The following is a 15,302-nucleotide window of genomic DNA, read 5'->3' on the forward strand; positions in this document are numbered from 1 at the left end:
TGTATATGTATGTAAACTTGTTGTGTGACACCTAAGTACATATTTACAAGTGTGTTTTTAGCATTTTTACAGAAGCAATCAAGTGACAGTGATTCATTGGTTTAATTGCACGCAATGGCTCAGTAGGCAAAAGATGATTGACCAAGAACAGTGTAGCTTCTTTACAAATCAGCATCACATCATGTGTCGTATAGCTGATGATATTGCGAAGATGCCTCCTTTTGTTGAATAGTATAAGCCCGGGACATTTTTCAACATGTATATTCTTTGTAAATACTCGCATTTATTCATATACTATATAAATATATGTATTTACTAAAATTTTATGAAAGTTTATATTTATTTCTATCACATAGTCGTATGTCCTAAGCATATATGTAAGTAAATACGTAAACACTATTTTGATGAACTTATTTATTTGGGGCAGTGAAACTAGGTGTAAACTGTGAAAGTACCTATCTATACTTAATATTTATTTTAGCATGTACAGCTATTGCTTTATGCAAGATAACTACGGCAGTCGTATAATGGTATAATGAGAGTAATAAACAGAGTACAGAATACACAATATTGGGGTTTCCTATAAATAATTAAATTTCGTACGTATGTACATATATGATTTTAAATAGTAATGAGAGAGGATAATTTTCTGCTAAGTTCTAAGTACTAAGGAGCGCTTTAAATCTAAAAGGATATCTAAGGATAATCACTACGATACATTCGGTTAGATTAGATGAAAAGGTGGAGGCAAAGGGGTTGGGAAACCAAAAGCATTTGCTCAGTTCGTTGTCTGTCTAGGCTACACTTGAGGCATTAGCTGACAATTCCCGTATCCTTCCGTCTCGCTTGGTCCGGGGAGGGGGAACGGGCGGATTGTCCACCTCGACACCTTTACCCCCATAACCAAGCGATTCAAGAGGTTTGAAGATTCTGTTGTGGACAGCATTTTCCAAAGACGCGTTATTTTTGTTATTATTTCTAAACTTCTGCGAAACAGAGTTGCTGCATTCCTTAAAAATACAAAAGTTTCGTCTATAAAAGTACCAAGTTCCAATGGCACAAAAAACTACTCCCAGAGTAATTACTAGTGCTAATAGAAGTGAATAATTAAATGCAATTTCTTCTGAATCATATTCATTAGTTGTTGGTATTTTCGTACTAGATCGTGTGGGCGTTGGGTGTAAAGGTCGAATAGGTCGCATAGGAGGTCGTGCATCCGTGGTTATTGCGATATCTGAACACGAACGAAATTCCTCCTGGGGTCCGCAGCCAACTGCACCATTACCATCGTTGCACATGCCCCAATTATTCCCAGCAACGTAGCGCCACTGCAGCACGCATTGATTACATGTCAATTCTGTAAACAATCCGAATGTGGCACAAAATATGTTTATAATTATTGTAAAAGGAGTCTGTACTCAAGAAACTTTACCAGGTAAGCGTGCTTTGATTTCATATATGCGACTTCCATTTCGAGGATAGAAGCGGCTGTCCATATCCGCTGGACTTGGCTGCGCAGGAGATCCACCAAGTATATGCAGGATATTTTTATCTAGGCATGCCTGTTTGGCACCCGGATCATCACATAACCGAAACTCAAAATACCTAGAGACGAAACCAAAGAATTACAATATTGCACAGTTGTAAAATGAATCCGCGTCTATTGTACCCCATGTGGCTGGCAGTTAATTCAACCCGAATCGTCATCTCGGATGCTGGCAAATAACTTCGCACAATCACGCCTTGCCCCCACTGACCACCGTTTTCATGGGGCCGTGGCTCCGGCATGTCCCACGCATCTCCACACTCGCCGCACTTTCCACCATTTCGCTTCCATTGGCGTGTAAACCCGCCGCAATAAAGCTCATGGTCATTGTAATCTGGCGGTGTTTGGAATCCATAGCGCCAGGCCGATGCCCTGCTTGGCGGTTCGATTAGCCTTCCGTGACCATCGCAGGAACGAATAAAAAAAAAAGGAGCATAAAGTAGTAAAGCCCACAATTTAGGCAGAGCTTGCCCCTGTCGTGGCATTTGCTGGAAAGTATAAATATATAAGTAGAAATATTATTTAGATCGACTAAAAACATAACAATTAACCAATTATGTTCCTTTGTAGCGTACGGTACGTGAACTTCCGATTTTCTGATTTTAACTGATTTGTTTATACCCTCGAAAAAGATAATATAAATACATATACATAACTAAGAGTATCGCACAGAATGAAGAATCTCCGACCACATAAGGTATGTGCAAATACATTTCACACATTTTTTAGCTTTATATCTCAATGATACTAGAACAACTAGAAAGGAATGCCTACTTTAAGACCGAAGCTTTTAATAACCATCGAAATCTTTTGTTCCTATGGCCGCAGTAGACCCAAAATTAATATTTTGTTTCTAAGTTTTGTAAGTCTTAAGGGATTGTCCCGATTAGGGATGTTGATGCTCCAGATAACTCTCGTGTATGTGATGATTTCTTCTGTGCATTCCATTCACCTGGTCGATATCATAAAACATTCCTCTACCTCTACCTTAACACACGAAAATGCTTCCCCTCCCGAAACATTGAAAGAACTGGTTTTTTTTGTGGGATTAAGAGGCAGTCGGAAGTGCTAAATTATTGCCATCAACTCCACTTTTAGCATGCACGAAATCACGTCTTTTTATTATCCATACGATATTCACAAAATAAATACAAAAACAAGGGAAAAAATGACCATAATAAGACCGCACGATATGGAAATTTCTGTTAAATCGGTGGATATGTAAAAAGCTATATATGTATTTATATTCCTCCCAATGCGGTGTCTTTAAGACCCTTGGTATCACCCTTAGAACCCTTTATCAATTTGGGCGTTTAAACATTTCAACAAAAACATAATGTGCGTGTGGGTATGATGAAAGTTTGCACATTACTGTTTGTGAAAAGAGATCCCAGACCAGTTTTACCACTAAGAATTTCATTTCCGTTTTTGGCATCAAAAATAAAAAACCCCAAAACATGTTTTCGTTCATTCTGTACACGAGTAAAATCTTTTTAAACCAGATCTGGCTACCAAATACTAAAACGAATTCTCTTTTCATTTTTACTTTCACCCATGCATCACATTAAAAACACTGTATGGATGGATGTCTATTCAACACTCTAACACCAACCGAAAAAGTCTTAGTAATTTGAATGCATACATACTCGATCTATATTTTTAACTATTAAAAGTTAATGAGTAAAAGTTGAGATTAGATATTAATATATAAACAATATTCCTTTTATTATTTATTTCGAAGTAGAAAAAACGGGCGTTTCACTAGTCTTTCACTCGCTTTACAAAAAGACACACCAACCGACTTTCCCGTTACCAACTGAATACTGAAATAAAGTCAGCAACCGAGTTTCTCACCGCTGTCTTTTTCGGCTCTTCGTTTGCAGCGAAGCGAAAATATGAAGACGTTCAAAAGACGTCTTCTTCTTATCCGACAACGTTGCATATTAATACTCGTTGGGGTCGAAAATATCTAGGCGACGAAAGTAGGTAAAATCCTAGCATTAAAAGAATATGGCGTTATAGGTTTATTTAATAATAATAATAATAATAATAATAAAACTCGTATGTTGATGTCCAATATTGGTAAAACCGATTTTGACATAAATTTGTCTTTCTTTTTCAAAAAGTACCATTACATTCGACGTCTCCGCAAACTTGTTATCATTTAAAAAAAAAACTGGTTTGGAGAAATTTTGCACGCAACTGATGAGCAGTGTGCGGAGTGTGGCTTTGTCGTTGGCCTGAACTTCGTAGGAGTTTTAAGACGAGTTGTGCCTGACACATTGCGACTGGTCATGGTTGGGAACGCAAGTGATGATATAAACCAACATGCAGCCATGGGGAAGGTTTTTGTTTTTGTTACATATGTAGGTTAGGTATAACCTAGAGATGTGCACGGGCAGGGCACCGAGCAACTCGGCACGAAACGATTATTTTCCCTCATATTTCCAAATCGAGCACCGCAAGGGCCACAACATTTTGTTGCTAAGAAACTCGCAACTGAGAAGGAAGACTTTTTGTAATCTATAAAATCAGCTGACAGGCAATCAACGAGCAGTCCAACGACACTTTCTTGGAGGCTAGATATGGTTTCAGTTCAAATACTATAATACAGCAGGGAGAAACTCTTTTGGTATGTTTATCTATTTATTTATTTTTTAAGCAGTGCAGGAGCTCTTGTTTCTATGCTACCAAATCTCTCACTTCCAAATTCAACTGCAGACTGACCCTTATCTGCTGCATGCCTATCAATATTATACATATGTAAAATAAAAATATTATGTACGAGAATTCGACTCTGTTTTCTCTCAAGCGACACAAGAGTGGTTCGGTGGTTCAATGAGACATTAGATAAGCATGGTTTCATAGGAGTACGATAGTTTAGTCTTGCTTACCGATAGAAAATGTTAATGTTATGATCTCGCCGCCACACTTAATAAAGCAAGCGAGGGTGGTAATTTAACCGTCATCCTGTTCCTCCATGTCGACGATTGCATGACGCACAACATCAGTTCCCTGAATCGAGGTGGTCAAAGAAATTTGTCGACCCTTATATGTACATATAACGCAGGCTCTCTTTGTCTTACTTGTTCGTCCAATTGTAGAATATTGCACTTGTGTATAGTCCCTGTATAGGCATTAGCTAGGATGCAATTGTTACCATTATAGAGCCGGCAGTATAAAGAGCAGCAGGTTGTTATTGAATCCGTCCAAAAGCAATTTTTAATTTTTGCCCTTCGTAACTTTAACTGGGACTCGGGTAGAATATTGTCACCCTACCGGTCTAGGCTAAATCTTATTGACCTACCGTCGTTGCACCATCGCAGAATATTCAATGGCGTTATGTTCGTGCACAATCTTTTTCTCGGGATTGTTGACTCCCAAACTCTGTTGGGTCAGATTGACTTGGCCGTCCCATCTAGACCTACCCGTACTTTTAGGCCAATCCGTTTACCCATATGTAGGTCAAATTATGCCGAACATGAACCTTTTATGGTTATATGCCATAATTATAACTTCCTCTGTCATTCCTTATCCCCTGAACTGTCCATTAGACTAATTGCATGCAATATTTATAATCACTTAAATTCTACTAACTTTTAACTTCTCTTTTTTCTCCTGTTGTAATTAAGTACCATTATTAACAGATAATTCTTAATTTAATAAATAAATAAATAGATATCACTACTTGTTGAGCCACAAAATCTATATTATTCATTCACCCTATTAGATCGACTAGACATCCATCCATTCTTCCTTCTGATTTGTAGATCTAGTTCTGCCATGGAGGAACCGTTCAGGGTCTTATGCTTGAATCCATTGACCACATTGTATCAACTTATTATTCTTAAATATTATATAATAATTTTATTATTATTTAATTTTTATTTATTTATTATAAAATAATATTAATCATTTTAATACATGCTTAGCTCTTTTAGTTAAGTTTAGTTCTAATTTTCCTCGATCATTAATCTAACATCTACCTTACCTGATCAAGAATATATACTTTATGGGGCCGGAAACGATTCCTTCTGGACGTTACACACATCCACTTTTACCACAAATCTAATATACCCCAATACTCATTTTGAGTATCGGGTATAAAAATGGAACAACGACGATGTTTGATTGTTAATTCTTGCGCTCCGTCTATCCTCACAATTGGCCAATATTCTAAGCTTTTTCCTCTCGTTTCCGTTTCCGTCCGTTGAAATTTTATTGACAATTTTGTAAGCTATAATAAAACAATTCATATAAGTAAAATAAACGTTAGTTTTTGGACTCCCTTAAAAATTGCATCAGCTCTGTTTGGAAGTTGTTTTGGCATTGGCTGCTCGCAATTTGCTGGAGTATATCACGCTTTGTTTCCTGGTGCTCATCCTGTAACTGCTCCTTCTGGATTTCAAGCATTTTTCGAACAATCTTCAGAAGATTGTACAGTTTAATCCGCTTAATCCGCAGAAATAAAACTAGAGCCGCAGTTGGATCTGTCCCGGTTGAATTGTTTCGGGACCCCCGCAAATCCGCGGGACTTCCCATTTATGCAGTCCACATCGACTATTCGTAAAAAAAAGATATGTTTACTTATTATGTACCATTAATTTCTAGTCTCTCCATTTTGTACTGTGTCTGTTGTATTTCTTTTTTTAGTCTTCAACGATTTAAAATTCCAATAACGATTTGAAATATGTATAGGCGCGAACTATTTTTTTATTTGTTGAAAACCATCGGCTAAATATCGCATAGAAACGTGCGATTTAGAAACATCCCAGACCGTCAGACCAAATACTTTATTGGATTTTCATGTTTTCTTGCCACCACGTCTAGCTCATACACCTTGCAATTTTTTTACTTTTCATAGTTTTTTCTAGTATTTTTCAGTATATATTAAGACGCGCTATGGACTCATCCCCTTGTCCAATGTAAAAACCGTGTAGAAATACCATTTAGAGCCATGTCCCAGGCCACATCGAATACTAATTCGTAACCAGAATCGAATTCCTGATCATTTGCCATTAAAATCTCAATTTTTTCAAATATGTCGGAAAAAAGGCATGACAAAAAATGGATAACGGAGGTTTTTCACACTGGCGCTTTCATGGGGCTTAAATGAGAGATATAAAGCTAGTTATATTCCACGGAATATCCAAAACGAGGAATGTGATGCAACTTGAATACGAATAATTCGTCAGTATATTTACGGTATATTTTGAAATTTGTGACGTAGTTTAGGTATATTTCGGAGGGTGAGACCGTATATTTTAACGATAAATCCGAGGTCACACTGCTGCCATTGTTTTTCCTAAAATATATAAACAACTTTTAGAAGTTGCAACATACGCAACGATGGCAGACAGGCTAACGCAGCTACAGGATACCGTAAACCAAGTAAGCTTTATAGTTTAGTTGTCCCATTTGTATTTATTAATGTATTTATTTGTACGTTCAGCAGGCCGAGCATTTTTGCAACGCCATAGGTGTAATCCAACAGACATCTTATCCCAGTAAATTTGGAAATTTCGACCGCACAGGGTCACAAACGCCGAACCCAAGTCAGCCCCAGGAGGACTATGCTCAGCTATTCGCACAGCTAATTGCACGATGCGCCAAAGATATTGACACATTGATTGAGTCGTTGCCAAATGAAGACAGCTCGATTGAACTCCAAAACTCAAGTCTCAAGAGGCTAGAAATGGAAAATCAAGAGACCGCTCTTGACCTTGAGAAAGTTGTTCAAAAAGGAGAGCTTTTGCTTGAGAAAATTCAGTCTGCTCTGGAGAACATTGCTCAAGCTCAACTTGATATGCAAATAACACTCAAGTCCAGTATTAAAAATATTTGAAAATCATATTTGCTTTGCATATGCGTTTAATTAATTCACATAACAGCATAACACCTTGAATGCATTTCGCTTGTAAACTGTATACATAGTCACAAATGTATCTGTATTTACGGATACTAATGATGACGAGCATCGGCGATGTATTTACAATGCAGGACTTAACGTATTTCTTAGTTTATGGCTTAGTAGAATATAAATTGATTTATTTTTGCAAAATTTTAGCGAAAGAAAACTCTCACAGGAAAATAAAAAAATATAAATAAAAACTAAGCCGACATGTACAAGTTAGGTCAAGCTATAATTAATTTGTAGTTCTTTAAAATCTGTATCTGCAGTTGCTTCTAAATGTCTACTTTGTAGGTAGATTAAGCAAATAAGTTATGTTTATATGTACATGCATATACATCTACTTCGGATATTGAATATCAACCTAATTTACATGTGTGAATAGAACAACCCAACATAGACTCTTCTGAAGCCTAAAATTATGTATGTCATTTTTAGTTGAGCGTGCCCCGGCAGCCTTGAGCGCCACACAGACATGGAATTTTTTCATCCTCCAAAGGAAATTTATAATCGTATGTTATTTCCTCATTGACCCCAATAGGTTGCTTTGAATATATGACTATCTTTTTTTCAGACTCTATTGTAATGACTTTTGCATAGCAGTTCGGCTGCAATTAAAAGTTGGAGAAATAATGTGTGTAAATTATTTTGTGTTCGTAATTGCAGAAAAGAACAGAACAAGCGATACTTACATTGCAGCTGTGGTTAATAAATCGGGCCAAATTTCCACATTTGGTGGCATCGATAATGGTTTCCATGTCGATTCGAAACAGATAGGAACTGCCAATTCCAATTGCCTCATATTTTGTCTCTCGTAAATCGGCCACCACCGGTCGAATCATTTGTCCGACATATTCAATTACCATTTCGTCTGCTGCTATAGGCTCCATCGCAAACAGTCCCCAATCGTGTATGGCTGATTTTGCAAATTTGAGTTGTTTCTTTCGGAATTTGAGCTGGTTAAATTTCAAAAGCTCTGATTCGCCCATAGATCCGAAGGCTGTCAAAAGTCGTCGCTGGTTGGAGCGCGCCTCTCGCGAAATGCCTTGCATTTTGGATATTAATTTGTTATGGTGGTGATTCGTGAGTGCTGTGGGCTCATCACAACGATCTTCATTTTCAGCATCATCTATGTTGGCTTTTGCATGGTGATACTTGTGCTTTGCCTTTTCTCGTACATCCAACTTGTAGTAGCCTTCGGTGCGAGCACATCCTGTCTTATGGCGCATCAATTCGTCATCTTTTCTGCGCTTCTTCGGCGGCGGTGGCCAAAATGCACGATCTGTTGTGCAGTGGTCTACCCAATGCGTGTTGTTCAAGAACATGCTGAGAAGAGAAAAGGTTACGGATTAAACAAAAATATACCTGAGCGAAATAAAATTAATAGCTTACGCATAAGGCTCCTTCTGCAAATGCTCAATATAGCTCATCTTAATATACTTGATGTCTTCCGCGTCGATACCTTTCGTTAAAAAAGTGTACAAAATAACCATTTCCTCGTTTTGATCGCGAGCTTTGTACATCTCGTAGGGAACAAATTTGGCCGTTTGACGGGCCAGTTCAGCCAATGCATCAGTAATAGGAGCGACTTTATTCTTTGCGTTTGACTGCCGAGGGACTGAGTCCTTCTTTTTCTTTTGCAGTCGTGTTGAATCCTTGCGCGGTCTTCCTGGGCCTGGCCTTTGCATTTGGCTACCACCAGCCACATTTTCCTGTCCATCAAATCTATTCTTATTCTGGGCATCCAGTCCAAGCCGACCTGAGGTGGCGTCTGTGAAGGAAGCAGACTGCGCATGTGGCGGCAAGGAGTAGCAGTGCTCGAGAGCTACTTGACTTGCTTGCGACGCTTGGCTGGAGCCTCCATCTGAAGAAGCCGGTGATTGTGTTCCCTTTTTGCTTGTGTTTGTGTTGGAGAACGATTGAACATCTCCGTTTAAAATCGTTGTTGCCTCAACCACATCTGAGCTGTTGAGATTACTCTTCAATTTTCCATCAATTTCTGCGATTTTGCGTGTATTTTGTTCGATGTTAGTTTCCAGAATCGGCTTATTAATCTCATCTACAAGTTCAGCTAGAATATTTATGCCGGGGGTCAGTGGAACCTCTGCAACATCCACAGTATCTGCCATATCCCCACTAGGTTTCTTTACAATTTCTAATTTACGCTCCGAAATTGAACGACCTTCCGAGAAAGAGTTTTGGTTATTCTTCTGCTGTTCTTCCAAAAACTCGCGCTCTATCTGAGCCATGTACTCGGTATTTCTACGTCTCTTTTCCTGATACTCGCGTTCTTCATCCGAGTCGCTGTAAATGCGATCGTATTCATAAACTGGCTTGCGGAGATCTGTATCATCGTACTTCTCAACTGGCTCTTCATTGTAGTCTGGCGGTGGAACAGGGGTCAGAGATCGTCGAGATTCATTCACCATTTTTCGGATAGTCTTTAGTTCTGCTTCAACTTTGTCGTCCGGGTCCTCTTCCTCCAATCCAAAGCTGCTGTCTTTGCTAATGTCCTCAAGATCAGACGGTATAGTGGAAATTACCTTTGTTCGCAACGCAGGCAAGAAACCTCTTCCGGCAGTACTTTCAATGTCGGCATCCGAGTCGGAGTAGATATTTTTCTTTTTCGTTCGACCCCGTTTTTGAACATGCATTCGATCTGTGTGCCTTTTCTCGTCCTCAGAGTCTGAATAGATGTTCTCAATATTATCATCTCCAGGTTCCTTGAATGCCACACGCCTATTCTTCTTAATCAGTCTGCTTTTTCGATTAAGATTTCTAGGTGGATGATCGTCGTCAAAGCTATCATCATCGCTGCTTTTTTCCTTTTCTGTACCATCAGCAGCGTCGTTGACTTCATTTTCTGCTTCGCTAGAAGAGGATGAGGACGATGAAAAGAAGCTCGACGCGCTTCCCCTTCGTTTTGAATGCATTTCAGGTGACGGCAGTCGAATAGTCGCCATTTCTCTATCCAATACCCGGTCCTTTGCATTGGATCCTGGTGCCTCAAAGCCGCCCATATTCGAGTCCTCTTTCTCAGAGTCGGAACGTTGCACCATTTCTTCTTGGTCGCTCAGATCTCTTTCGAGTGATATCCTTTGATTGGGTATAGGACTAGGATGTTTGCAAATGCGTCGAAATGATGGCAATTTGGGCATTGCTGCCCTTATGCCTATGCTTGAAAAGCTTTTAAAATCGGACATTTCCACTTGAGTATTGGTAAGTTGATTCATGTTGGGAGGCTTCTCACAGTCAGCATTTTCCTTCATCAAATTGGCGTTCGCGCTACTCTGTCTTAAGTTGGTGGTGCCCTCCACCGAATCGGGCAACGGTTTGGACCGTGCCTTCGATGTGTGTTCATCCCACCAGGATTCAAAGTTCTTGAAGGCGGTTACCTCAATCATACGCTTGTTCACATCGCGCTTTAAGATCTGCTTTAGCTCCTCCACAATGTAGTTAATAACCTTTTTCACGTGCTCTTTTATCTCGTCGTTTTGGTCGGAAGGGGGATACTGGTAGCCATATGTCTGGACATAGGGATCCAAGTTGAAAGCGCCAACACCAGACAAGAAGGCCGGCTGCATATAGGCGGGGTTTGAAAAATAGCGGCTTGTCAACACGGGGTTTGACGAGATGCCGGAAGGATAATGCCCATAGTCTGAAGGATGATAATAATAGGGATGCTGGTTGGAGGAATTGGGATACATATATGGTGACAAAGGTTTCTTGTTGCCGCGATCGGCCGTATTGGGTAATGCATTGGGGGATTCCTCGTGAGAAGACAAACTCGACAGAGACATGTTGTCATCGTCCTTTTCACATTGTGTAAAACCGGGTTTACATCTCTTATTCTTCACCATTATATCGTCATCACTTGATATATCGCTTGCCCCATGCGGTTGTTGCAGTTCTGATATCTTCTTGTCGCACTTTTTCTTGTTGTCCGAATTATTTGAATCGGAAAGCGAGCGAGTTTCATTAGCCTCAACCCCTCCCTCAGGCTTTGCCTTGTCCGTTTCCGAGTCGCTACTGTCCATCTGAAGAAATGGGGGTGCATTTCCGAATGTCTTTCCCTTAAATATGAGGGCTATTCGAGTGTCCAGGTCGACATTTTCTGTTTCTGCGTTTGGCTCCGCAACAGCTGTGCCCGCCTTCGGTGATTGGAGTTTTGTGCTCGCTGATTCCAAGAGTGAAACAGTTTGTTGTTCAAATTTTTGTGGGGGAACTGGTGGGTCGTCCCAGTTTTCCTCTTCCTCTGGAGGTGGAGGTGGGGGTGGCTTTGGCTTTGGTTGGAAATCAGGCTGCGGAGCATTCCAACTCTTATGCTCTGACCAGGACTGAGTACTGTCCGTCATGGAGTAAGAGTGGCTGCTGTAGGCATAGCTCCCAGCAGGCAAGCCAGATGCTGAGGCGGCAGTATAATATTGATGGTTTTTTGAGGACGAAGAGCTGTGTATATCCGTTTCCGCGTATTCATGACTGGTGAAACGCTTTTTATACTTTATACTTACACGATCTCTTCGATCTCTGTCGGGCGACCGATCACGATCTCGCTCTCTGTAGTCCCGCTCCTTTGATACACTAAACCGAAGATCTCTCTTTTCCTTCGAACGATCACGGGAGTGGTCGCGGGATCTATTTCGCTCTCGAATATAATCGCGTTCCTTTGAACGATGATAGTCCCGCGACCTGGCATCAAGGTCTCTAGCCCTATCACGTTCTCGTCCAGTGAACAGTCTATCCCGACTATCTCGAGCGGGATCTGGACTTTTATCTCGAGACCGCCGGCGATAAAAATGCCGATCATGGCGTAAAGAGGATCCGTACTTGTCTCGCATTGCCCGATCACGATCATAGCATCTCTCTGCGGAATGTTGACTGCTATCCTTGTAATATCGATCTCGATCTCGGTCACGATCGCGTTCTCGCTCACGATCCCTCTCCCAGTTGCGATCCCGGCTTCGTTCTCCGATGTCAGAGTTATTTGGAAAAGAGCTGTATGCACTATTTAAATTATCCACAGCGCTCTTCTCACTGTAATCGTGGCTATAGTCAGCCAAGTCGGGCTGTGAGCCCACTGCAGTGCCCGGATGTGGTGGAGCTTTTGTGGTGGTGGGTCCCAACACTGGCTTCGGCACAACTGGATTTGTTAAAGTCTCAATATGTTTCCTTAAAATCGCCCCAAAAGGATCGCAAAACACATTTAAGATCTGAAACAAAAAGGTACATACAGTTAATGCAAAAACAAAAAAACATCCTCCATACCTTTCCCATCACCGACTTTTGATTGTACTTCTCAACGAACTGCCGTGCACCCTTCGTGCTCTCAAACACAATGCGAGCAATACCCAAATGCTTGTTTGTTGTGGGATGATGGTATATGTTTATTTCGTCTGATGTTCCACACTTGTCCAATAGGCCGGAGAGAAACTGCTTATCGATGTTGTCGTTTAGGTTCACCACAGTTACTTCAATGGCAGGTGGCGTGCCCACGTAGTCCGCATCGATCACAAATCTGCATATAGTATTAGTTTCTGCCTGGAAGCTAGGCGCCTTCTTAAAACTTACCTAGGTATAAGCAACAGCAGGGGCTCTACGGGTCTGGTGCGGATGCGAATAAGAGGGTTGCGTGGATCCCTGGGTGTTATTGTTGGAAATATAGGATCGCCCGGTACGACGCCATCGTAACGATATAGTTTGGCGCCACATTTCACTAGCTGCGGGTCAGCTAGTAGCTTAAAATTTCGGTGCATTTTGGTTTGCGATGTGCCCAGTGCATTGTTACTGCTCGTGTTGGAGGTGATGATGTCGCGGTCGCTCTGCATTTGCATCAAACAGTGAGTCTGGTTGGCCAACGATTCAGAGCCGTTTATAAGCGAACGCGTGCTTTCGGACATTGTCCGTAAATATCCGTTGCTGGAACCGCTATCGCCCGTGTTTATGGACATAGCCGCTCGCCACGTTCACAGAACCTTCCTAAAATATTATACGATATTTTTAGCAGAGTCAACACGTAACATTTTCGTTAATAATGAAATGTTATGGTTTTCAAACAAAATAATATAACCTACCACAGAAATGTATCTGATCTGTCGGATTGCCTCAGCTGAGAACGCGGCAGGCGCCAGCTTTACTTTCCTACGGGCTCTCGGCTTCAGTTCGTGTCTGTAAAATTATGAAAAGGGTGAATAGCAGGCTCCACAGTTTTATTGTGTTTTTTTCATTCAAGTAGCTCTTTTTATTCTCTGAAGTAATTGTGCATAGCAGGTCCTTTTTTCTTTACTTGGTTCTCAATCGGTTAAGCAAATTGTGAAAATCCTTAAACAGCACAATACTCAAAATATAAAATGCGAAGCAAAAATACACAGAAAACGAGGCCTCGTACTCGTAGGGATGCAACCGTGTTTTATCGATGTATGTTGTCACAAATGTACACTTGACTTAACTTCACTGCACTTGAAAACTGTGAGACCATATATCAACAACATTTAAACAATTTAAATCAGCTCATGCAAGAAAACTTGGTTTTAATTACAAAGAATGCCATAAAATTTGCACATGGATATATTTTCTTACATTCTTAGGAAGTAATGTGCACACACCATCAAAAGACAAAATCAACTGTGTTTGATTTTACGTTTTATAGCTAATCTATCAGGCGCAAAACTTTTCCGATTTACTTTGGAAATCACAAAAATTGGTGCTCCCGTTTTCACTTAAAGCAAGAGTTCTCCGTTTCAACGGCGTTGTTATAACAAAACTTTTCTTATTGCAAAATGACATTTTGATGCATTATCATAATCAATTTAGTCAATGAATATGAATATATTTTTGGCTCGGAAATAATTGGTCAGAGCAACAACACTTTTCGGTTTCGTGATCGATTTGGCTTGAAACTTCATTGAGCGCACTTGTGTAAGATGTGCCTTCTCCTTTCAATTTCTTCTGCACGTTCGTCTTGCATTAGATTATACCAGACATTCTGTCTAATTTTTTTGTTTTTTGTATCTGGTCGTTGATACACAATGACTGCATCTTTCAAGTGGCGATGCAATTACAGCACCAGAAGAAGGTCTCAGCCCTCCTCCCGCCCAACCGACCGAGGGGCGCTGCCGCATGACGCGTTACGCGTTAGCAGAACCGAGCGCGAAAATGCAGGAAAGATAGCTGTTAGACTAATATGCGAGGAAAATTAGTACTAAACTTACTAAGAGAACTAAGCATGCATGAACAAATACCACTACAATTACTAGTTACGAGAAATGTATGTGAGGATTAGTAAATTCATAAGGGGAAGGGAATTAGTGGTGGATATAATATGGTTGAAGGAATTATAGTCCGAGCACGAGACACACCAAGCATTTTTCTACGGTTAACAAAGGATGGGAGATTTACTAATAGCAGTCTACTAGAGTAAGATGGCAGTCCTTCAGCCGCATCCCGCATAGCAAAGAGTAAAAAGTTTTTCTGTACTAATTCTATACGATCCTGGTGTACTTTGTACTAAATTCACTATACACAGGAGCTGTATTCTAAGATCGGACAAACTAGCGAGGTATAGAGAGACTTTGTTAGTGGGGTCGTCAAATTCTTTTGACCACCTCTTTATAAAGCCAAGCACGCCCATGGCCTTATTTACCATGGTAGAAATGTGTTCAGAGAATCTTAACTAGGCATCTAATACAACACCAAGATCATCCACCAGAGTAATTCTCTCAAGAGAACCCCCTCCGTATATGCGGAGCCAACAAGGGGCTAGAACGATGAAACGTTTGATCGTCTAATAGCAGGCATTAGTCAATAAAATAACTCAATTGATTAGTTCGTCGGTGGAGAAAAATCAGG

At 40.4% G+C, this 15,302-nt stretch overlaps 3 protein-coding genes across 4 annotated transcripts; 1 reads left to right on the plus strand and 2 right to left on the minus strand.

The window, feature by feature from the left end:
- Positions 1-321: 321 nt before the first annotated feature.
- Positions 322-3,373, minus strand: LOC108154972. Its single transcript, XM_017285488.2, has 4 exons — positions 3,193-3,373; positions 1,670-2,034; positions 1,433-1,605; positions 322-1,357 (listed from the first exon to the last, which is right to left on the minus strand). The coding sequence occupies exons 2-4, from the start codon at positions 2,029-2,031 to the stop codon at positions 795-797; spliced, it is 1,098 nt and encodes a 365-aa protein (XP_017140977.1). The 5' UTR covers positions 2,032-2,034; positions 3,193-3,373; the 3' UTR covers positions 322-794.
- Positions 3,374-6,807: 3,434 nt separating this feature from the next.
- On the plus strand, positions 6,808-7,575 carry LOC108154974 (mediator of RNA polymerase II transcription subunit 21). 2 transcript variants are annotated; one of them, XM_017285494.2, is made up of 2 exons: positions 6,808-6,937; positions 7,002-7,575. In XM_017285494.2, the coding sequence occupies exons 1-2, from the start codon at positions 6,896-6,898 to the stop codon at positions 7,389-7,391; spliced, it is 432 nt and encodes a 143-aa protein (XP_017140983.1). In that variant the 5' UTR covers positions 6,808-6,895; the 3' UTR covers positions 7,392-7,575. The 2 variants fall into 2 exon arrangements, with proteins under 2 accessions (XP_017140983.1, XP_017140982.1); XM_017285493.2 differs by having other exon boundaries at positions 6,810-6,937; positions 6,999-7,575.
- LOC108154970 (histone-lysine N-methyltransferase SETD1) lies at positions 7,400-13,836 on the minus strand. Its single transcript, XM_017285485.2, has 7 exons — positions 13,741-13,836; positions 13,529-13,622; positions 13,026-13,433; positions 12,723-12,972; positions 8,850-12,667; positions 8,150-8,783; positions 7,400-8,065 (listed from the first exon to the last, which is right to left on the minus strand). The coding sequence occupies exons 3-7, from the start codon at positions 13,403-13,405 to the stop codon at positions 7,892-7,894; spliced, it is 5,256 nt and encodes a 1,751-aa protein (XP_017140974.1). The 5' UTR covers positions 13,406-13,433; positions 13,529-13,622; positions 13,741-13,836; the 3' UTR covers positions 7,400-7,891.
- Positions 13,837-15,302: the final 1,466 nt, after the last annotated feature.

This window comes from Drosophila miranda, chromosome 2 (genome assembly GCF_003369915.1).
Source record: "Drosophila miranda strain MSH22 chromosome 2, D.miranda_PacBio2.1, whole genome shotgun sequence".
NCBI classification, from domain to species: Eukaryota; Metazoa; Arthropoda; class Insecta; order Diptera; family Drosophilidae; genus Drosophila; species Drosophila miranda.